The sequence below is a fragment of the Gopherus evgoodei genome, chromosome 14, assembly GCF_007399415.2.
Source record: "Gopherus evgoodei ecotype Sinaloan lineage chromosome 14, rGopEvg1_v1.p, whole genome shotgun sequence".
NCBI lineage: Eukaryota > Metazoa > Chordata > Testudines > Testudinidae > Gopherus > Gopherus evgoodei.
Genome location: NC_044335.1, coordinates 31,130,552 through 31,154,672, shown reverse-complemented (window position 1 = coordinate 31,154,672; position 24,121 = coordinate 31,130,552). Strand labels below are relative to the sequence as shown.

At 53.7% G+C, this 24,121-nt stretch overlaps 1 protein-coding gene across 6 annotated transcripts in view; it reads left to right on the top strand.

Annotated features, from left to right (window-relative positions):
• The first annotated feature begins 1,263 nt into the window (after positions 1 to 1,263).
• RBL1 (RB transcriptional corepressor like 1) overlaps positions 1,264 to 24,121 on the top strand; it is a 97,868-nt gene continuing 75,010 nt past the window's right edge. For 3 of the 6 annotated variants that reach the window (XM_030533546.1, XM_030533545.1, XM_030533550.1), the window contains exon 1: positions 1,264 to 1,582. In XM_030533546.1, the coding sequence (XP_030389406.1) occupies positions 1,289 to 1,582 (294 nt within the window). In that variant the 5' untranslated portion in view covers positions 1,264 to 1,288. Of the gene's footprint in view, positions 1,583 to 1,916; positions 2,006 to 8,804; positions 8,893 to 18,468; positions 18,653 to 24,121 lie in introns of those variants that run through there. The other 3 variants (XM_030533549.1, XM_030533547.1, XM_030533548.1) reach the window with 3 other exon arrangements.

Here is a 24,121-nt window from a genome sequence, read left to right as displayed (position 1 = left end):
ACTTTGTCAGCATTTTGTGTTAGAAGACTTTGGCAGCCCAGAAATGGAGGAGACCCTGCAGGGGCTGGTAAAGCAGCAGGAAGAAGTGCAAAAAGCAATGCAATCCTTTCAGAAGTCCCACCAGCTGGAGAGGCAGGCCTTGCTTAGCTGGCAAGCAGAGCAGCAGAAGTGTCAGCAGGACTTTATACGAGAGCAGGCCAGCATCCAGTAGCAGCTCCTCCAGAAGATGGTGAGTGCCATGGTGGGGGATGGCATTTGGGCACTGGGCTTGGAACACTGTAAGATGGGCCCTGCAGATGACCCCGATGCCTTCCCAGGCACTTTTGAGTAGGTAGCTATGGGAGCAAGATGAGATAGGACAACTTAGGCCTGCGACTGGCTCCCTACCTGGCCAGCGAAGCCCAAGCAGCATAGTACTTGCTAGTAGTTTTAGCAATGGCATTTCTGTTTCCAGGGCCGGTGCTTCCATTTAGATGACCTAGGCGGTCGCCAAGGACACCAGGATTTGGGAGGGAGGCATTTTGCAGCCCTCGGCAGCAATTAGGCGGCGGGGGGGGTCCTTCCGCGCTCTGGGTCTTCGGTGGCAATTCCGCGGCGGGTCCTTCACTCGCTCTGGGACCCGCCGCTGAAGTGCCCCAAAGACCGGGAGCGCAGAAGGACCTCCCCCCACCGCCGAATTGCCACCGACCGGGAGCGTGGAAGGACCCCCGCCTAGGGCACCAAAAACCCGGGCGCTGCTCCTGTCTGTTTCTAGTATTATGATTTCTAATTTGGCATTTTTAATTCTAACTTTCTTATTTTTAGAGCACAAGTTTATTCTCTTGGATCATGTGACTTCTAGTCTCATTCTTCTAGCCGTGTCTCAAAACTGATTATGGTTAATAGCTCACGGACTTCTCCTGAGGAGGAAGTGATCACTTGGGCAGAAGGATCAATATCAGGATGCTACATCGCTAGCACAGTAAATGAAGCTGCAAAACAAATGTTTAAATGACCTCACTCCATTAAGAGGTAAGTGAGACATATACACACGGGGCAGGAGCCTCTGGCAGCTGAAGACTTTATGCTTCAGTCCCACACCACTGTCAAGATTTAGCAAATTAGGACAAGGCAGCAAATGAGAAGCCCTCTCCGCCTTACCTATCAGTCACTGCTACCCGTTACAACTGACTCTCCCTGTACCTGGGGCAGCTCACGCCACACCTGGCAAAACACACCCAGCTCGCCGGCCGTCTCACGCGCCCGCTCCCCCGTATTCCGCCGCTGGCGGGGTCCGGGGAGGAGGGGGATGATCTGCTCCTCCTGCAGGGCCACTCCCGAGGGCAGAGCAGCAGCGGGGTCCGGCCGGGCGGAGGGATACGGGGGCCGGCCGGGTGAAAGGGTTTTGGCGCGCAGGACGCAGGGGCTTGTGGGCTCGGCCCACGGAGCCGCCATGTCCCGGGAAGAGCCCCCGGCCGGGGAGGCCCAGGGCTCGGCCCGCGCCGCCATCGACCGCCTCTGCCAGGACCTCAACCTGGACGCGGCCAGCGCCGCCGAGGCTCTGCGGGACTTCACGGCGCTGCGTGGCACGTACAGCCTGGAGGTGAGCGGCAGGGCCGTGGCCGGCTCCGGCCGGAGCCCGACGGGTCAGGGGGCAGGCGCCGGGCCCAGCTGGCGCTGCCCCGGGATCCACCCCCAGGAGGCACCAGGGTGCCGGCAGACGCCGCTCCGCCGCGGTGTCCGAGCAAGCGGGCTGCGGGGCGCCTGTGGCCGGGCTGCTGAGGTAGTTCCTGGGCCGCCCGCAGCCATGCAGGGCCCGCGGTGCCCGCCGGCTGTGGCGCGGAGGCGTGAGCGAGCGCTGGTGCTGGCAGACTCGGCTGCGTGCGAGCCCCGCGGCGGGCTGCACACGGAGGGGCTGCGCCCGCCGGAGGTCTGGCGCAGCGGATCAGACTCCAGCCCCGGGGGTCTGACTCCCTTGGGCGGGAGATGAATGCTCTGCCACTGGGGGTTAGCCAGACCCTGTCAGGTAAAGGGTGACTTGTTAGAGAAAAGGCATAAGGGCCTGTCTACACATGGCATCTCGGAAGGAGACACAGCCTCCATGTGTGGCCCCTGGTGTAGATGTAGCGTACACCGACAGGAGGACTTCTGGTGCCAGAACACCACCTCCCCAAACAATAGTAGCTGTGCCCTTGGAAGCCCTCTTCTGGCTTCACCACTGTATCCACCCTGGAGGTTTAGTCAGCATAGCTATGTTGCTTGGGTTGGTGGCAGGGAGGGTGTCATTTATTCACACTCTTGGTAGGTATAGTTATGCCAGCCTAAGCCTTAAAACTAGGCCAAGTTATTCAGGGGTGGAGTCCATGTGTGACACTTTTTTATTCTGGAATAAGAGTGCCTAGTTCTGGATCAAAAAGGAGAAGTCTGGTGGCACCTTAAAGACTAACATATATTTGGGCATAAGCTTTTGTGGGTAAAAAAAACTTCACTTATACAGATGCGTGGAGCGCTCCACAAAAGCTTATGCCCACATATATCTGTTAGTCCTTAAGGTGCCACCAGATTCCTTGTTGTTTTTTTGTGGATACAGACTAACACGGCTACCCCCTGATACTTGTTCTGGAAGAAGAATGTTCACACTGGGAGTTGTTCAAAAGTAGCTGTTGCACCTTAAATTCACATTTTACGTTAATCTAAATTAACTTTGAAATGTAAACAAGCCTAAGTGTTGATTGGTCACTGTGCATTTAAGGTCTGAGGGATCATTCTATTGCAGCACATTTTTCTATTAGCCTTTGTGGTACTTTGTTGGGAAGGGAGTGCAGCCCCTCCCAAGCTCTTTGATCATTGGGTATGTGGGGAGAAATTAATCCCACCTGTGTTTGCTTGTCTCCTGGAATGGTTAGAAAGCACTTCTTTTCCAATTAACAAAAAGAGATTTGAATTTATATTTAAACTGTTTAAGAAATAGGAGGAAGATTCAGATACAGTATTTGAACTGGCTCTTGTTTAGTCTCAGGGGGGAAACGCAAGTGGATACATGTCTTGCTTTCAAAGGGTGCTAGAATGATCTTGATCTTAACAGTCAGAGCAGTGATATCCAATTTTTTCAGTTTAACGGCTCAAAGAAATCAGGAGGCCAGTCAGTATTTTGGGGCAGAGTTTTGCCCTGTCCTTCACCCTTTTTGCCGCTTATTTGCATGGAGAATAGAAACCACGTGCAGGTATAGCTTACTGCAGCCCATTGTGGAGAGGGTAGGAAGTAGGAGTGGCTGGAGCATGCTGTGTACCAGTCAGATCGGCGTGAGGAGATACGTTGATAAGAGTGTGAGGCTTAGATACTGCGGTGATGGGAGCCGTAAAATAACCTAAGATAGAAAAATACATGATCACAGTGTGTCCCTGCCTCAGTTCCTGATATGGATTTACCAGCCCCCTAGAAGTGCTGTGAGGATCAGTACAGATTGTAAGGCACTAGGATAACATGGTTGTGGGCTCCCTTAAGAGAGATCAGTAGAGAGGGAGAGAGAGAAAAATAATGGCTGGAAAATTAATAAATATTCCTAGTTGGAAAGGTAGTAGACACTCTCCAGACCAGGGAAGTGTGTGTGTGTATATATAATATATTTATTTATTTATTTCTGGAGTGAATGAGCCTTGTCTTTGGGGGTATCCGGGCTCATGTATCCTTATTAGCTGTGCTGGATGGAAGGACACAGTTTGATATGAAGATGAATGTGGCTGGTGACAGGGAAACCATGGCAGAGAGCTTTTAAAAATTTGATAGGGATACTAAATCCTCCTGCGCTTTAATTGTGGAAGGCCAAACTCTTCCCTACAAGGATACAAGATCCTGGTATGCGTGTTACACACAGACACCCTGTTTATTTTTAGTGGAAAGATGGGATGAAAAAGTCAGCAGGGAGAATTTGGCCTGAATTAAACCGTCAGTATTTAAATCGGTTCAGGACCTGTGCGCAGACACGTTTTCATGGAGCTATCACTCTTCACTGGCTTCAGTTTCTATCTTCATAAATTTTCACCACGTGCAAGTGAAAACAGGGACTGTCCCTTTACTGCCATCTAGCGGAAAGGTCTGCTGCTTTTCAAGAAAGATAAACTACAGCATGATAGAGGCGTGAAATCCTGTATATGTGCCGCTTCCTCTTTTTATATGGGTCCTGCTTTGCTCTGTGTCTCTGGCACAGTAATAGGTGGAGGTGTCTGCAGCTGCAGGGAGAACTGGTTCTCAGAGGAGTCAGTTGAGATGGTGATTCAGTTCTGGAAAGATGAGCCGTAGTTCGTGTTCCACGTGGAACCGCTGTGATATACCCGTCCCAGACACTTAAGCCTTTTTGTAGGAGGCTGCCAGATTCAATAACCACTAGTGATAGAGTAACCTGAGACAGTGCAGGTCAATGTGGGGGTCTCTCCAGGCTTCACCACTCCCGGGCCAGACTGTATCAGCTGTACCTGAGAGAGGACACCTGGGGAAAGGAGAACAGAGCTGACTCTTGCCTGTAACCGGTGCATTTCCACACCTCGGTCTTTCTCAGGGGCCCATGAAATACTCCCTTGATGGGGCAGCGAATAGGAAAAGAGAGAAGAGCAGTGACAATGTCATGGTGATTGTTAATGGAGAAACTTCCCAGTGGGCAGGACCAGGCAGTTCTGTGTCTGGGGAGAGACTGAGGCTCCTAGAACCAGGGGTTTGTATTTAAACAGGAACCCTCTAAGGCAGGGGGTTGCATGCGGGTTCCACAGTGTGGGTATAAGACAGGAAAGGGCAAACTTTTTGGCCTGAGGGCTGCATGGGGTTTTGTAAATTATATGGAGGGCCAGTTAGGAGGTGGGGGCCAGGCCACAATCCCCTCCCCTATCTGCCTCCCCCTGGGGACTCCTGCCCATCCAACACCCCGACCCCTCGTTCACTGATGGCCCCTCTGGGGCCCCAGCCTCATCCACACACACCCACTTCCTGTCCCCTGACTGCATCCGGACCCCTGTCGCCACATCCAACCCCTCCTCTCATTCCTGACAGTGGCCCCCCCCCCCGGACTCCTGCCCCATCCCCTGACCATCATCCATACCACCACTCCAAATTCCCCTGCTTTCTATCCAACCCCTCCCCTCCACTCTCTGCCCCCTTACTGCGCTGCCTGGAACACAGGTGGCTGGCAGTGAAACAGCAGCACTGCCCAGCTGGAGCCGGGACACATTGCCCCCAGCACAGAGTACTGGGTCAGGCTGGGCTCTGCAGCTGTGCTGCCCCAGGAGCTCGCACCCCCGCTGCCCAGAGCATTGTGCCGGCAGTGGAGTGAGCTGAGGTTGCGGGGCACAGGGGACAGCAGGGGAGGAGCCAGGGGCTAGCCTCCTGGGCCAGGAGCTTGAGGGCCAAGCAGTATCGTCCCACAGGCCATAGTTTGCCCGCCCCTGAGCTGCTAGATCCATCTGGCATATGATCCCTAGTTGCCTTGCACAAATTAGAGTAGCCCCCAAGTTTGATCTAACCTGCTTTGAGGCAGAGAATCTGTGATTGATAGTTGAATGGAGCCGGAGGAACTTTAGCCATGCCTACACTACAAATTTATGTTGACTCAGGTTACATTGGCATACAGCTGTCACTATTAGTACATTGCTTATGTGTGTGCATACTTGGCTGCTTGTGCCAGTGGTGCTCATACTTTCCAAGAGTGCTTGTATCATCGCATAGTGCAGTGCACCATGAGTAGGTATCCCCAAGACCGTGCACTAGGCAGTGGTAAGTTGCATAACAGAAGTTTGGGCAGTGCATAACAGGGCCAAAACAAGTCACGCAGGAGTGACTAGGAGCATTGGGTCCACTTCCCAGGTTGCAGCTCTCTGCATCTCATAGGCCATGTCTACATCTAAAATTTTGCAGCGCTGGTTGTTACAGCTGTATTAGTACAGCTGTATAGGGCCAGCGCTGCAGAGTGGCCACACTTACAGCAACCAGCGCTGCAAGTGGTGTTAGATGTGGCCACACTGCAGCGCTGTTGGGCGGCTTCAAGGGGGGTTCGGGGAACGCGAGAGCAAACCGGGAAAGGAGACCAGCTTCACCGCGGTTTGCTCTCGCGTTCCCCGAACCACCCTGCAAACCGCAGGGAAGGAGACCTGCTTGCTCGGGGTTCCGGGAACGAGAGAGCAAACCGGGAAAGGAGACCAGCTTCGCCGCGGTTTGCTCTCGCGTTCCCCGAACCACCCTGCAAACCGCAGGGAAGGAGACCTGCTTGCTCGGGGTTCCGGGAACGAGAGAGCAAACCGGGAAAGGAGACCAGCTTCGCCGCGGTTTGCTCTCGCGTTCCCCGAACCACCCTGCAAACCGCAGGGAAGGAGACCTGCTTGCTCGGGGTTCCGGGAACGCGAGAGCAAGCCGGGGAAGGAGACCAGCTTGATTACCAGAGGTTTCCTCCTTCCACAGAGGTCAAGAAAAGCGCTGGTAAGTGTCTACATTGGATTACCAGCGCTGGATCACCAGCGCTGGATCCTCTACACCCGAGACAAAACGGGAGTACGGCCAGCGCTGCAAACAGGGAGTTGCAGCGCTGGTGATGCCCTGCAGATGTGTACACCTTCAAAGTTGCAGCGCTGTAACTCCCTCACCAGCGCTGCAACTTTCTGATGTAGACAAGCCCATAGTGTTATCTGTATCCCATAATTTTTGTTCCTTTATTTCAAAACTCCACAAACCCACATGACCCTCCTCGCTGTCTGTCATCTGACAGAAGCCTGGAGACTGCATAGCTTTGCATTATTATCATAGACATTGAAAGCACAGGGAGCGCAATCCTGGAGTATTTGCAGAGGTGCTTGAAAAACCAAATCAGTGGGGAACATGATTTTTTTGGACACATAGCTGTGCTACATCATAAGAACCAATTCAAGTTTGTTGGTGGCGTTCACAGAATAGCTGCAGATGTTGGAGTGCTCTTCTGGCCAAAAGAAACAAACGCTAACTGGTGGGATCTCATTCTAATGCAGGTTTGGAATGATAAGCAGTGGCTGCAGATCTTTTGGTGAGAGTTGTAAAAGGTTAACCAGCAAGCATTAGGCTTACCAGTTGACCGAAGTTAACCATTAACCCTGGCAGCGCTCCCGTTGGGCTGGTGGGAGGGACCCCAACCCTGGCTGCGCCAGACCCGAGCTGGATTGGCCCCAGGCCCCTTTGTTCCAGACCCCCTCAGCTACTTTGGTTCAACAAAATAATTTTAATCGTTTAACCGGTTAACTTTTTTAATCCAATATTTCCATCCCTACTTTGTGCAAGTCCACTTCCTGGATTCGTCCACTGAGCTTGCACCTGCCCTCCAGTACTGAGACACCAAAATGAGAGCTTTACTGATAGTGGAGAAGTGAGTGGCAATCACACTGTGGAAACTTGCAACCTGATTGCTACTTGTCAGTCGGGAATCAATTCAGAGTTGGGAAATCTACCAAGGGAGCCGTTATCACGGAAATGTGGGGGGGCCATTAATTGTCTCCTGCTCTCGCAGTGTGCAGGACATAGTGAGTGGATTTGCAGCAATGGGATTCCCAAACTGCAGTGGAGCAATGGATGACACACACATCCCTATTTTGTCACCAGGCCGCCTTGCTACTGAGTACATCAACAGAAAGTGCCACTTTTCTGTGGTTATGCAAGCATTGGTGGATCACCAGGAACACTTCACTGACATCAGTGTGGGCTGTTCAGGGAACATGCATAACGCTCACAATCTTTAAGAACAGAGGATTTGTTGTTCATAGAGCTGCAAGAAGGGACTTTCTTTCCCAACTGGCGGATTACTAGTGGGATGTTGAAATGCCAATAGTGAATCTGGGGGATCCAGCCTACCCCTCTTTCTCCTGGCCGTACACCGGCCACCCCATCTGCACCAAGGAACAATTTAACTACTGGCTCAGCCAGTGTGAAATGACAGTTGAATGTGCTTTTCATTAACTCATAAGATAGGACCTCAGTGAGGAAAAATATCCCAATGGTTATAGCTGTCTGCTCTGGCTTGCATAATGTATGTATGGCAGAAGGGGAAAAGTTTCTGCTGAGGTGGATGGCAGAGGTGGTGTGGCTGTCTGCTGAATTTGAACATCCAGATACAAGGGCTCAAGGCAGAGTTATATGGCTCAGGAAGGTTTTGAATGACCATTTTAATAGTGAGTCAGAGTAATGTGTGGTGGTGTAGTGTGCTCTATCTGACCTTGCTCTTTTGTGGCCTGGTAGGAGTTGTGTGGTGGTTGCTGTACATGTAGGAATATAACATTAATTCATCTATTTGTTTTGTGAATGGTCATGTGGGCTGTGATGTGAAGTAACAGATAAATAGTTGCTTTCAGAACTGCTGAGTAGTTGGCATCATATCTTGTGAACTAATAAAGATTGGAACAAAATCAGTGCAAAAATTGTAATTTCACAACAAATACATTATAAACTTAATAAATTTAGTTATGAACAGTGAAAGAATTTTCATGTCCATTTCAGCTACACAGATATTAACTCAGGCTTTCACAGGTCTGTGTATGTGAAGCTGTGATTGTCTTTATCACTCTACTCCGATGGACATTAAGGGTGCTGCAACACCTCCGGAAGCCACCAGAGTTTGCCGCATCTGTTTGCGCTGCCTGAGAAGCTCCACTGTGCCCTGGTGCATCTTGCTCTCCTTTTCCTGCTGGGACTTCTGGGCCTTTCTCCTCTCCACTCTTTCCTTTTCCAGACTGTCTGCAGTGTTCATCCTCCAGGCCCTGTGCTTATGGTCTGATACAGCACTGGCTTGCAGGATGTCCTGGAACGTGTTATCCTGAGTCGTCGTCATCTTCCTCCACCTTATGTGGCTTCGCAGGTGTGGAGGGGGAGACTCCGAAGGCCATGGTGGCAACAGCTGAAGATAAAACACAGAGGTACTATTGCTGGGGCATTCACTATAGAAAGTGAAACTTAAGATGTTGAACTTGCTCCCCAAAAGTTTTAAGCACTACATTCTCACTTCTGCTTGGGATTTCTTGTGCATGGCACCAATCACTGCACCAGCCATGGTGAATATGGCCTTCTGGGGGATAAGGGAAATGAGGAGGGAATTGCTTGGTTGCATGATTGTAATAGTGTATATAGGACAATGACAATAAATACTGGCACCCTTTTCCACAGTAGATGATTTTTAGCTGATATCTCTCTTGAGGGTAACAAAGGTTCTCACACAGCTGCAGCAGATATCCCAAAGCCACCTGGGCCCATGTGCTCTACCCAGTGTACTGCAATAGTGCCTGCTGAAGTTATCACTGAGTGGCATGGGAAAGTGTCCAACCTTGGAGAAAGAAACAAAGCAGCCCTCACTCGAAACCATCAGAGGATTGCAGAGTACTTCCATGAAAGTTTCATCGAGATCTCTGAGGAGGATTCAAGGAACATCCCTGTGTACATAAACTGCTATGCATGGTCCCTAGCTCTAGAGCGGAATGAAAATCAGATAGCAGCTCTACCTCTCTTGATTGTACCACTATGTCTTCTAGCATGAGTAAATTAATGAAAAGTGGAAAGATTGTGTCTTGCTTTGGGGGGAGAAGGGAGAACAACTCTGTAATTAAAAATTTATTTACACTGTTCCCCGCGGTTCCTTCCCCTGCATTGGGCTCACTCGTGCTGGACTGTGGTGGAGTAAAAATAGGTCTTGGCTCACTGCACAGCTGGATCCCTTGGTCACCTATCCCCATCCTCTTCTTTGCTGTTCATGGCAGGAGCTTGTGACTTAGGTTCCTTCAATGTATTCATGGTGCTGTTGAGAGTGATGGTGCAATCTCTGCTGAGGATGGCATGCAGCTCTTTGTAAAAGCAGCAGGTTTGTGGCTTGGCACCAAATTGGTTGTTGGCCTCCCTGGCCTGGTATGCTGCCACAGCTTCTTGGCTTTCACGTGGCATTGCTGCTGGTCCCTGTCATACCACTTCTCCTACATCCCCTGAACATCCCCGGTGCTGGAGAGGGGACCGGGGCAGAGCAGAGAGTCTCAGGGGGTACCGGGGGTTCTGTCCCCAGGTTGGAGTCTGGGCGTGGGACTGCCGACTCGGGATGTATTGACTTATCCCTCTGCCAAGGAGGGGAGGCTGAAGATGCCTTGGACGCTCCAGCCACTGAGCAGATTCCCGTCTGGGTGGGCATCTGCGGCCACAGTGCCCATTGACATCACTTTCCTTGCCATGGTTCCCCTTACCACTGACCAATTTGGGGGCCCGGTGGTGCAGTTTGTTCCAGCTGAGCCTCATGACCTGGTAGTGGGTGGCTAGGTGCCAATGCTGAGGTCACTGAGCGCACAGTCTCATAGGAGCGGCAAGAGCAGTGGTGCCTACGACTGTGCCTTCTGCGGGACCGGGACCTCGACGCTGAGGACCCGGTACCCATCGGAAGTGCTTCTCTAGTACTTGCCCGGTGCCAGGAGCTACGTTGTTCCTGTGCTGGTGAATTGTGAGAGGAGTCCCGAGTGCGATGCCAGGCAGAGCGGGAATTTGAGTGGGAATGTTGATGGCATCGGGACCAGCTGCAGTAGCTGTGACATGAAGAGCGTTTATGGCGCCTGTCATGGTGCCTGCGACCGTCGCTGCGCTGATGAAGGGGCCTTGAGACTCCCGTTCAAGCAGCGAGCCAGTCAAACTTACTGGTGTAGAGGGCTGGTGTGAGCTGCGAGAAGACAGCGTGGAACGAGGTAAGGAGCAGTCCTCAGAGTGGGAGCTGCTCTGTGCCGGGAGGGGGAGTCTGATGAGCACCCAGCAGCGGCTTATCTCGGGACCGAGGACCCGACACTGGTGGTGCCCCCGGTATCAATAAGTTCAAGATGTCTTGCGCAGCCTTTGCAGCTTCCAGCGTCGATGGGATCCTCTCTGCAGGGGAGGCACGTGTGGACAGAACTGGGCTGCGCCACTAACAGGAGTCAGAGGCCTAGGGCCCGGGGAAGAATGAGGGCTGCCTGACTCAGGACCAGCCTCACCCCTCTTCTTTTCTCGGTGCCACCGTGAGATGGAAATCTTCCCTTCTTGAAAGGAGAGCGGTGCCGGCTAGTGGAGGTGACTTCACTACGCACTGAAGATGCAGTGCCAAGTCCACTCAATGTGCCAGGGTAGGGGCCAGAGCCAATTCCATCAGGAGGGCGTGAAGCTTGATGTCCCTCTCCTTCTGAGTCCTCCGTGGCTTGAATGACCTGCAGATGTTGCAGTGCTCAGTCACATTCATTTCACCCAAGCAGCAGAGACACTCAGCGTGTGGATCACTTCTGGGCCTAGAATGGCAACAAAAGTCACACAACTTGAAGCCTGGGGCACAGGACATGCCCCGAGCCCGCTCTAACTACTTGAAAAACTACTGAAAGTACCTGTATCACTAAGGTCAACAAGAGAAGTTGCAGCAAGGCTGGAACAAGATGTTCTTCTTCGAGTGATTGCTCATATCCATTCCAGTTAGGTGTACGCGCCGCGCGTGCACATTCGTCGGAAAACTTTTACCCTAGCAACTCAGTGGGCCGGCAGGTCGCCCCCTAGAGTGGCGCCACCATGGCGCTCCATATATACTCCTGCCGGCCCACCCGCTCCTCAGTTCCTTCTTACCGCCCGTGTCGGTCGTTGGAACAGTGGAGCGCGGCTTAGCTGACCTCCACTTCCCTAGCTACTCGTTTTTCTCGTATTTAATTACGCAGTTATAACACTTTTATTTATATATTTGTATGGTTATACGTGTTTTCTTTGCTAACATAGTTAGTTTAGTTAGCGGGGTTCAGGAAGTAGCCCCTTCCATGAGCCCAGTGCCGGAGCCATGCATGGCTCACCGGGTTAAAAGGGGCCCGGCCTGCCAGAAGCCGCGGCCGAAGAGAGATCTACATGACTCCTGTTTGAAGTGACTCAGGGAATCACACTTGACAGATAAGTGCCCCATTTGCAAGGCTTTTAAGCCGAGAACAAAAAGGTGCGGGACTTTCACTTACCCCTCCACCTTGGGCGCCGAGCGATGTTCAAGCGGCGGGCAGAAGCGCCTCCTCGGCACCGGACCCCGCCGGTACTACCAAGGCCTTTCGGCACCGACCGTCGCCGGCACCGAGGTCGACTCGGCACCGCTCCCTTCTTCCGAGGTCGAGAGAGTCTACGATTCCTGCTGGTGCCTGGCGGCTCCCCGGCACGCGCCGTGGTTGAGCCCCCTGCTCCCGCTGCTTCCGTGCCACCTGCATCGCAGCCAGAGAGCTCGCATAAGTTGCGTTACCCGGCACCGACACCTGCAGAGGCACCGATGACTTCGGCTCCGTCGATTCCAGTCCCCCAGGACCATGGAATCCGGTGCCTGGCAGCTCCCCGGCTCGCGCCGTGGTAGAGCTTACTGCTCCTGCTGCTTCTGTGCCAACTGCACCACAGCTAGACAGCTCGTCTAAGATGGCTCGCCCGGCACCGACGACGTCGGCACCGTCGATCCCGGTCCCACGAGGGCCGTAGAATCCGGTGCCTGACGGCTCCCCGGCACGCGCCGTGGTTGAGCGTATTGCTCCTGCTGCTTCCGTGCCAGCGGCACCGCAGCCAGAGAGCTCGTCTAAGTCGGATCGCCCGGCGCCGACACCTGCTACGGCACCGATGACGTCATCACCGTCGATCCCGGTCCCACAAGGGCCGTAGAATCCGGTGCCTGACGGCTCCCCGGCACGCGCCGTGGTTGAGCTACTGCTCCGGCTGCTTCCGTGCCAACGGCACCGCAGCCAGAGAGCTCGTCTACGTCGGATCGCCCGGCACCGACACCTGCTGCGGCACCGATGACGTCGGCACCGTCGATCCCCGGTCCCGCAAGGGCCGTAGAATCCGGTGCCTGACGGCTCCCCGGCACGCGCCGTGGTCGAGCTAAGGCCCCGGCTGCTTCCGTGCCAACGGCACCGCAGCCAGAGGGCTAGTCTAAGTCGGATTGCCCGGCACCGAAGCCTCTGAGGCACCGACAACATCAGCACCGTCGATTCCAGTCCCACAAGGGCTATCGAATCCGGTGTCCGACGGCTCCCCGGCACGCGCCGTGGTTGAGCGTATTACTCCCGCTGCTTCAGTGCTGACGGCACCGCAGCTAGACAACTTATCTAACTAGGTTCGCCCGGCACCGGCACCTACCGAAGCTCTGATGACCTCGGTACCGTGGATCCCGGTCCCACGAGGGCCGTCGAATCCGGTGCCTGGTAGCTCCCCAGTACACACTGTGGTTGAGCCTGCTGTTCCCTTCACGCCGGAGATGTTACCAACGGCGAGGGCTCTCAGTGCCATGACAGAGTCAGTGCTGCCTGACCCGGGCACCGCCGGTACGGGTAATACAGTCTCTTCAGGGGACTGTCCCCTGTCAGTACAGCAGAGCGGCACCGTTCATGGTCACGGTCCCACAGACACTCCAAGTCCTGTCGGCACGCCGGACACCACTGGCAGTCCCGGTGCTGGTTTCCTCGGTACTGGTCGCACTCGCTGCACCGGTCGGTATCCCGTTCGCCGACCCGCTATCGGCACCGTTCCGACATCTGGCACCGGGGCAGGTACCTTGACTCCTGTAGCCTTTCTCCGAGCCTCGAGATCTCGGTCGACCTCCCGACACCGTGCGGGTCTGGATCTCGTGCCAGGTACCGATACGCCTCCCGATGCCGGTCCCCGGTGCCGAGTTGGGCAAGGTCCGAGTGAGTCAGAGGCTCTGCCCGTGCCTTCTTTTAGTACCCCCATGGCAGTCCGGACGCGCATCCGTGTCATCCCATATGCGCAGATTTTATGCTCAGGACCACGATCCTGATATGATGGCCAGCGGGCGCCAGCCCCGAAGCAGAAAGAGGCTTGGCGAATGCAAGGTGTACTCTGCAGGGGCCCTGCAGCTCTGGGTAGCAAAGCAACAAGCCTTGCTTAGCTGCGATAATTATATCACCTGGGTGAAGGAGTTTCTCCCTCAAAACTCCCACCTGGAGTTCGCTGCCGTCTTGGAGGACGGGGGAAAGAAGGTTCCCAGAGCGTCCCTCCAGGCCTCGTTGGACGCAGCAGACTCTGCGGCCAGCACTCTGGCCTTGGGTGTCGCCATGAGGTGCATTTCATGGCTTCAGGTTTTAAACCTCCGGCCGGAGCTGCAGTATGCCATTCAGGATTTACCCTTTGTGGGTAAGGCATCTTCGCGGCAGAGACAGCCCCAGACTGCGAAGCCTGATGGACAATAGGGTCCTAATGCGTCTCAGCATGTATACGCCAGCGACCAAACGCAGGCCTTTATGGCCCCAGCCGCCATACTCTGTGCCTAGCCAGAGGCAGAACTCTGGAAAACGGCAAGGCCAAGGTGGTTGCAGACAAACGTCAGCCCCCTAAAAAGCCAAAGTCAAGGTCCCTCGCAATTACCACTGGGACCAAAGACGGACCTTCCAAGGTTCGCCGGAGGGCGGTGTACCAGTTGCAGGATGGGATCCCGATCCCGCTTTCTCCTGGCATGGCCCCAGTTACTTTCAGATCGCTGGGTCCTGCGCACGATGGAGCATAGGTACCACCTTTAATTTGCTCCAGCCCTGTCCCCCTTCAGCGGACGAAAGGGGCAAGGGGTTTTACTCCCGTTATGCCCTAGTCCCCCACTCGAACACAGGTCTCAGACCTCCCTGGTCCTGCATGGACTCAACCGGTTTAGGATAAGGTTGAAGTTCTACATGGTATCCCTGGGAACCATTATTCCATCCTTGCCTCCTGGGGGCTACTATGCCGCCCTGGATATGAAGGACGCGTACTTTCGCAGTGCCATCTTCCCTCCACACGGGAGATGCCTCCGCTTTATAGCCAGCGGTGAATACTCCCGGTTTACGGCCATAGTCGCCGCCTTCCGTCGCTGATGTCGGATATGCGTTTTTCCGTATCTGGACGATTCGCTTATCCGAGGAGACTCTGAGACACAAACCGCTCAGCCGTGGGCATCGTCACGGTCTTATTCACAGGATCAAGGCCTGATGATTACTATAGAGCGATCCACTCTGGTTCCCACGCAGAGGTTGGGCTTCCTAGGGGCTATCCTGGTCTCCTACCTAGCCGGAGCCTGCTTATCACAACTGCGGTTTTAGGCGAGGGCAACAATCATCTGAGGTCTGAAGGCTTCCCAACGACCTCAGCTCGCTCTTGTCTCAGTCTCCTGGGTCCATGGTTGCCCGCAAGTTTGTAACCAAACACGCCAAGCTCCGCCTCCGTCCTCTCCAAGTCCGGCCCACCTCGGCGTACCGCTTGGACAGGGAGCCAATGGTCATGGTAGTCACCGTTCCCTCGAACGTCTTAGGCTCCCTAGAGTGGTGGCTAACTCCCTCCTTGGTGTGGACAGGGATGCGGTTTCATCCGCCCCAGCCCTCACTGCCCCTGACGGCGGACGTATCATCTCTCTGCTCGAGTGCTCATGGTCGCCTCCGAGCTTAAGGCCTTTGGTCTTCTAAGAAGCTGGCATTCCTCGTTAATGCCCCAAAAATGAGAGTAGTCCGCCTGGCATGCCAGGGGTTCCAGCGGCAGCTGCGAGGCCGTTGTATCTCGGTGTTTACAGCCAACACAAGGGCCAGGTGCTTCATAAGTATTCAGGGGGGACATAGTCCTCCCCCCTTTTTTGTCAGGAGGCCATCCATTTCCGGGTCTTTTGCATGGCCCACTCGATGGAGCTGGCGACGTCTTTTCTCCCAGGCGTTCGGAACGTCTTAACTCTTTGACTCAGCAGGTTTTTCCTGTCTTACGAGTGATCACTCTGCCCCATGTGAGGCGTCCCGCTTTCCGGAAGTGGAGATGTTTCCTCACACAGACCTGTTCGCTCACCGCGAGAGCAGGAAATGCCAGGTGTTCTGCTCCTTCCAAGGTCTCTCCTCGGAATCGATCTTGGACGCATTCCTGATGCCGTGGAGAGGCCAACTGCATTATGCCTTCCCACTGTTCCCACTGGTTCATTAGGTCCTGCTCAAACTCCGCAGGGGCAGAGCGCGCATCATCATGATCACTCCAGAGTGGTCCAGGCAGCACTGGCATACCACGTTGCTCGGCCTGTCAGCCCAGACCTCATCACTCAGGGCAACGACAGACTTCGTCGCTCGGACCTGCAGCCTCTTCGCCTCACGGTGGCTCCTGCGTACCTGAGTCGGGGTGACAGGCAGCCTTCCACCTGGTCAACGTACCGGGCCAGGTGGAAGCGTTTCCTTTACAGCTGCAATACGCTCGATCTTGCTCCTGCTGAGGTCTCGATCCCCTCTATTTGGCCTGCCTCTGGCCTTCAGCGGCAGGACCTGGTGGTATCATCGCTGAGGATACTCTCGGCAGCCATCTCTACCTTCCAGCAGGCTAAGATGGACGTTCAGTGTCCCACGCTCTATGGGTTCGAGGTCCCTCAAGGGCTTGGAGCGCTTGCACCCTCGGGTGCGCCGCCCAGCCCCGCCCTGGGATCTCAACCTAGTCTTGGCCAGACAGGTCTCTGAGAGCAGAGCCCTTACGGGGGTTCCGCCGTACACTAGGTTCCACAAAGACAAGGTGCAGTTATGACCGCACCCGGCTTTCCTCCCTAAGGTGTTTTGGCCTTTCATGTTACCCACAGCTTAACGCAATGGGCATAACCGTTGCACTCCTTGGGCATCTGTGGAGTGCTCGCATTATATTGACAGAATCATTTCCTAAGGTGCCCCAGCTCTGCCCCGGTAGCGGGCCAAAGGGAGGGCTTACTTGTTTTCCTCTCAGAGGATCTCATCTTGGGTGATGGCGGACATCCCCACTTGTTATGATTTGGCTCATATTTCCCTAAGCCACATCACTGTGCATTCTACCAGGGCTCAGGCTTCATCTGCCGCCTTGCTGGCTCGTGTTTCTACCCACGAGATCTGTCGCGAAGCTCCATTGGTCCTCGGTCCATACCTTGCTTCGCAGTATGCCCTGGTTCAGCAGTCAAGAGAGGCTGTAGCCTCTGGCTCAGCAGTTTTATTCTGCCACATTTCACTCCGACCCCACCGCCTTTGTAAGGCTTGGGATTCACCTAACTGGAATGGATATGAGCAATCACTCGAAGAAGAAAAGACGGTTACTCACCTTTGTAACTGTTGTTCTTCGAGATGTGTTGCTCATATCCATTCCGCACCCGCCCTCCTTCCCCACTGTCGGAGTGGCCGGCAAGAAGGAACTGAGGAGCGGGTGGGCCGGCAGGAGTATATATGGAGCGCCATGGTGGCGCCACTCTAGGGGGCGACCTGCCGGCCCACTGAGTTGCTAGGGTAAAAGTTTTCCGACGAATGTGCACGCGCGGCGCGTACACCTAACTGGAATGGATATGAGCAACACATCTCGAAGAACAACAGTTACAAAGGTGAGTAACCGTCTTTTCTGACTACCTTCACCGGCAGCAAGAAGGAACTGAGGGTGGGGGTAGCGTGCGGCTCCCCTTATAGTGCAATATAGAGGCGCCCCTCCAGGGGTCACAGCGGTGCTTCCCCCATACGGGTACTGCTAAGGGGAAAAATTTCTGACACTGGTGCACGTGGCAAGCACGCACACCTACTGTGGAATATAGCTGGGCAACACATCTCGAACACCAGTTATGGAACAGATAACTGTCCTTTCTCCTACATCCTCTGAACAATCTGCTCGTAGAAGGCAATGTTTCTACAGCTGGATCAGAGCTGTGCCTTAACAGTCTCTTCTCCCTCAAGCCCAGGAGAGCCAATATCTCCTGTCTACTCCAAGCAGGAGCACATCTGGAGTGTGTGGATGGCATAGTTAGCTAGGCAGTTGCAATCAACAATGGAGAGCTGCTAGGTCTGCTCACCAAGCCGGGCAATCAGAAAAAAGGAATCTCCAACATTTGCAGGGCTTTAGAAGGGAGAGAGTGGCTTCCAGTCTTTGTGACCCCTGGGCAGTTTTCACTATGATGACCAGAGCAATCTGTGGGGCATTGTAGGATGGTTGCTGGGGGATAGTTGGGGTCAACATAACTTGTCTACAATTACGCAAGTTAGAGCACTATAAAGTGTGTGTGTGGGGGGGGGGGGGAGAGAGAGAAAATCACTCTCCTGAGTGCAGCAAGTCTGAGCGCTTTAAAGTTCTAGTGTAGACAGGCTCCGAGTGTTGGGAACCACGCTCCCAGTGCTCGGCGCTAATCCACATTCGCTTCTCGTGGCAGCGCTTTGAAGTTTCCAGTGTAGACATTCTCTAACACAGTGTCTTCATTCGCACAGCTTCAACCAAAGTACATCAGCCATGGCTTTATGCTGCTTAGGGAGGTGGTGTTCCTATGTTGGTGTAATGGTACATTTATGTGGGTGGAAGATGAATTTAAATGTAGATACATGCAAAAGTAGGTCGATGTAAACTGCCTTGCATTGACCTTACTTTGTAGTGTAGACCCGGCCTTTAGTTTGCATAAACACAGCTAGCTCTCTAAGTTTCTAACATACTTTTTCTGGAGTCCAAGCAATACTAACCTACACTGGTTTAACCTAAGGTGTGAATTTAATTTTCCCATGTAGATGAGGTTTACTATATGAACACAACACCTACGCCCTGAAATGGGAGGAGGGAAGACCTTTAGGATGATTTCTTCCTCTACTTGAACTCATACCTCCTAGCTTCTGGGATTTCTCCTTTGCCAGCCAGCAAAAACCTTTAGGAATCCAGATACCACCACAGTAAGATAATGTCTGCTTTAGACAGGTACGCTGGCTTACTGACACCACCTACTACTTGTGGGACAGATTAGAGGGATTGTTTGATACTTGTCCTGATTTAAGCTGTGGGAAGCTTGGAGCTACTGAGTTTAAGAGGAGCTTGTCAAGATGGAGTTTAAAGAGGACTTTTAAAATGAATACATTTTGACCTGATTAATCTTTGCCTCTGGGCAATAAGATGGAGGCAGTGTTTAGATTTTAGTATCGTGATTCTCCTATTTCAAAAATATTTGCTTATGTAATTCAGATATAACTTATAAAAGGCAATTTCTAATGGGTTGTATGTACTGAAGCTCAATCAGTGTAGAAGCTGGCAATGGACCACAGGCATCTCAGTAGAAGAGGGTCTTGGGAGATCTAAAGGAGAACAAAGTGGCTTTAAGATAGGTGGTGAATTATATGGGTCTGTGATGCTCATGCTTTACCAATATTCAAGAATGTGGGCCCAGCTCCACTAAAGTTTGGGCTTATATTTTCAGTCTCATCCTCTCCATAGAGCAACTGCTCTGGGCCCCACGCTTCAGGGGAACGTGGGGTCCAGGGTGGCCTGAAGGTTTAGTGGGGGACCTATCGCCAGCAGCAGCAAGTGACCTGGCCCCAGCCCACTCAGCCACACCCTGCTTGCTCCCAGCATTGCTCGGAGGAGGGGGTGGAAGCCAGAAAGGGGCAGGGGCTTACGGGAAGGGGTGGTGTGCGGGCATGGCCTGAGGTGGAGGGAGGGATTGTCCTGGCCCCCACACCTCCCTAGGGATGGCCCTGGGTCCAAGTCCTGCTCCCCATACCTGCCTTGTAAGACGATATATAGTTTTTGAAATAATGTAAAAATGGACTGGAAACTCTATGTATTTAACAGTTCTTCTTCAAGTGCTTGCTCATATCCATTCCAGTTAGGTGTGCGCGTGCCGCGTGCACGTTCGTCGGAAGATTTTTACCCTAGCAACACTCGGTGGGTCGGCAGGGCGCCCCCTGGAGTGGCGCCGCTATGGTGCCGGATATATACCCCTGCCGACTCATCCGCCCCTCAGTTCCTTCTTACCGCCCATGTCGGTCATTCGAACAGTGGAGCACGGCTAGCTGTTCTCCACCTCCCTAGCTATTTGCTCGTTTCTAATCGTTATTGTGTATATAGCTCAATATTTCTAGTTAGTTTTATTAGTTCTTTGTTGTAGTTATTGTATATAGTTAAGAGGGATCGGGGATTAGCCTCTTCCCCTCACCCGGTACTGGGTCCCATGCCCAGTTCACTGGGCTTCAAACCATGCTCGGCCTGTCATAGGCCAATGCCCACAGGAGACCCTCACGACTCTTGTCTCAAGTGCTTGGACGAATCCCACCTCGCAGACGATGCTGCGTCTGCAAGGCTTTCAAGCCCCGGACAAAAAGGGAGCGGGGGCATTCGTCTCAAGCAGCTCCTGATGGAGGCAGCTCTAATTCCTCCCTCTTCGGCACTGACTGCTGCACCAGGGACAAATGTCTCTTCCGCACCGGAACACACGGGCACCGTGAAGGCTCCTCGGCACCAGCCATCACCGGCCCAGGCTCCTGCCCGGCACCGCGCTCTGTCCCCAAGGATCAAGAAGCATAAGACTACACCGCAGTCAGAGCGCCTAACTAAGTCGGACCGCCCGGGACCGTCAACTGCCGCGGCCCCGACGTCTTCTGTGCCATTGATTCCGGTCTCGCAAGAGCCATCGAGTCTGGTGCCTACCAGCTCCCCGGCACACACCATGGTTGAGCTTATTGTGCCCTCCACACCAGAGACATTCTCTACAGCAAGGGGGTTGATTGCCTTGATGAAGCCCGAGCTGCCTCAAGCCCCGGCACTGCCGGTGTGGGTTATTCAACCATAAGGCAAACCCACCCTGCTGAGACCATGCTCGCCCGGCACCACCGAATGTCGCCGGTCGCGATCCAGGTCCCGCAGACACTCTCGGTCCCATCATCGGTCCCGGTCCTGACGCTGCTCGCAGTCCCAGTACCACTCCCCATCTGGGTACCGGTCACACTCGCGGCACCATTCGAGATCTTGGTTGCCAACCCGATACTTTCGGCACCGATCCAGGTCCCGGCGCCGTACCTCTCGCAGCCGATCTCAACGCGGGGATTCAAGGCACCGGTCGACCTCCCGGCACCACGCTGGTCGCAGGTCTCAGTCTCACTCTTGGTACCGGTACGACTCCCGGTACCGCATGGAGACGGATCGAATAGACGCAGAGACCCTCCACAAACGGTCTCAGCTCCTCTGTGGCCTTCTCGTCATCCATCCGTATCATCCCATGCGGACAGTGCTTCCTATGGGGATACGGATACTTGCAGCATGTTCGCCCAAGGATCCCACGGTCCGGATCAAGGACCTCATCAGTGGTCCTTTTGGACGCCTTGGGCTTATCACCCAGAGGCCGCTGTCAGCCGACCTCCCCCTGCCGGTACAGAGAAAGCTCCTGTCCCTGCACCGGACCCCCACGATCTTCCGGCTCCGAATGTCTCCTAGGATCAGGAGTCAGTACAGGACCCACTCATCCCGGGACTTTCATCCTCTTCTTTTCCGGATGAAGCAGTAACTGGGACATCATCGTCTGGCCCTCCTCCAATTGACCTCAGGTCACACCAGGACCTCCTCCGGCGTATCGCCCAGAATATTAACTTGCCAGTAGAGGAGGTTCCAGAGGTGGAGGTCCCAGTGATAAGTATATTGTCGGCCGAGGCACCAACCAGAGTGGCCCTGCTGTTCATTCGTTTGATCCAGGCTAAGGTAAACACCATCTGGCAATCTCTGGCATCTATCCCGCCCACAGCGAGAGGGGTCGAACGGAAATACATGGTGCCCTCGAAGGAGTATGAATACTTATATGTGCAACCCCCTCCCTGTTCATTGGTTGTACAGTCTGTCAATGAGCGGGAGCGCCACGGCCAACAAGCCCCTGCACCTAAATCAAGGGAGGCTAGGTGAATGGATTTGTTGGGACGGAAAATCTATTCCATGGGAGGCCTCCAACTCAAGGTAGCAAACCAACAAGCCCTGCTGAGTAGATACAGGTACAACACCTGGGAGGCTGTAGGGAAGTTCACAGAGCTGGTCCCACAAGACTCCCACCAGGAATTTACAGCATTATTGAAGGAAGGAAAGAAAGTAGCGCGGACCTCCCTACAGGCCTTGCTAGACGCTGCCGGTTCGGCAGCTAGAACGATCGACTCTGGTCCTGATTAACCTCGGATCTTTGGGTCCTATGCACGGTGGAGTTTGGATATCATCTTCAGTTTATTTCACCCCCTCCATCTCTACCCCCCTGCTCGTCCCTCTTCAGGGGCCCCTCTCACAAGCAACTCCTCCTGCAAGAGGTTCGGAGGCTCCTTACAATGGGAGTTATAGAGGAGGTACAAAAGGAATTAAGGGGCAAGGGGTGTTTTCCCGATATTTCCTAATCCCCAAGACGAAAGGGGCCTCCGGCCTATCCTAGACCTGCGAGGACTGAACAAATTCTTGAAAAAGTTCAAGTTCCGCATGGTATCCCTGGGGACCATCATCTCTTCCCTGGATCTTGGAGATTGGTACGCCGCTCTCGATATGAAGGGTGCGTATTTCCACATTGCAATTTACCCTCCGCACAGACGGTATCTACGCTTTGTGATGAATCATCAACACTATCAGTTTACGGTCCTTCCCTTTTGGCCTCTCCACAGCCCCTCAGGTATTCACAAAGTGTATGGCGGTAGTCGCTGCCTCCCTCCGTCGTCGTCGAATACATGTCTTCCCATACCTTGACGACTGGCTTATTTGAGGGACCTCTGAGGCACCAGTCACCAGTCATGTGAACATCATCAAGAACCTATTCACGCGTCTAGGCCTGATAATCAATTTGGAAAAATCTACTCTAGTGCCTACGCAAAGGATTGAGTTCATTGGGGCCACTCTGGACTCCAATCTTGCAACGGCCAGTTTGCCTCTACCTCATTTTCAGGCAATAGTCTCACTTATACAAAGACTTCAAAGCATCCCGACAACCTCAGCTCGCACCTGCCTTGGCCTCCTCGGTCACATGGCTGCATGCACATTCGTGACAAAGCACGCCAGACTGCGCATGCTTCCCCTTCAGACTTGGCTCGCCTGAGCCTACCATCCAGGCAGACGCCATAGATATTGTACTCACAATTCCACCGAGCATCCTCGGCTCCCTCGACTGGTGGCTGACGCCATCCCTGGTGTGTGTAGGTCTGCCCTTCCATCCACCACAGCCTTCCACGTCCCTAACAACGGACGCATCATCTCTCGGCTGGGGTGCTCACCTAGGGCACCTTCGCACTCAAGGCCTTTGGTCGTCTCAGGAGTTGGCGTTACACATAAATGTCCAAGAACTGAGAGCAGTCTGACTGGCGTGCCAAGCGTTCCAGCGCCATCTTCAGAGTCATTGTGTTGCAGTGTTCACAGACAACACAACGGCCATGTATTACATAAACAGGCATGGAGGGACACGATCTTCCCCCCCTTTGTCAAGAGGCGATACAACTATGGGACTTTTGCATAGCCGACTCAATAGACCTGGTAGAGTCCTTTCTCCCAGGAGCCCGGAACGCTCTGGTAGATCAACTGAGCAGATCCTTCCTATCTCACGAATGGTCCATCTGTCCAGGACATTCTCCATTCTGTCTTCGGGAAGTGGGGGTTTCCCCACATAGACCTCTTTGCCTCCCGAGAGAACAGGAAATGCCAGGTGTTCTGCTCTCTGCAAGGTCGCTCCCCGGGCTTCATCTCGTATGCATTCCTAATTCCGTGGAAGGGGCACCTATTTTATACCTTCCCACCCTTTCCTCTCATCCACAGAGTCCAACTCAAGTTCTGCAGGGACAGAGCCCAACTAATCCTGATCGCTCCGGCATGGCCAAGACACCATTGGTACACCCTGTTGCTCGACCTCTCTGTGGCAGACCCAATCCCCCTGCCACTATGCCCGGACCTCATAACACAGGACTTCGGCAGGCTTCACCACCCGGACCTGCAGTCCCTTCCTTTATCTGACAGCGTGGCTGCTGTCTGGTTGAGCCAATCTGAGTTGCATTGTTCCACCTCAGTACAACAGGTGCTACTGGGAAGCAGAAAGCCTTCCACGCAGGCGACATATCTCGCCAAGTCGAAGCGCTTCTCCCACTGGTGCGCTCAGCGTAACTTTATCCCTGAAGGTGTATCAGTCCCCATTATCTTGGACTATTTATGGTCCCTCAAGGAGCAGGGCCTGGCGATCTCTTCTATAAGGGTGCATTTTGCAGCTATTTCCACCCTAGAGAAACTGGCAGTTCAATCTTTTCTCACCCCATAGTTTCCAGATTCCTCAAAGGCTTGGAGCGGCTGTACCCTCGGGTCAAGCGCCCGACCCCTACCTGGGATCTAAACCTGGTGTTGACTAGGCTTATGAGTCCCCCCTTTGAGCCTTTAGCCACATGCTTGCTGCTGTACCTTTCC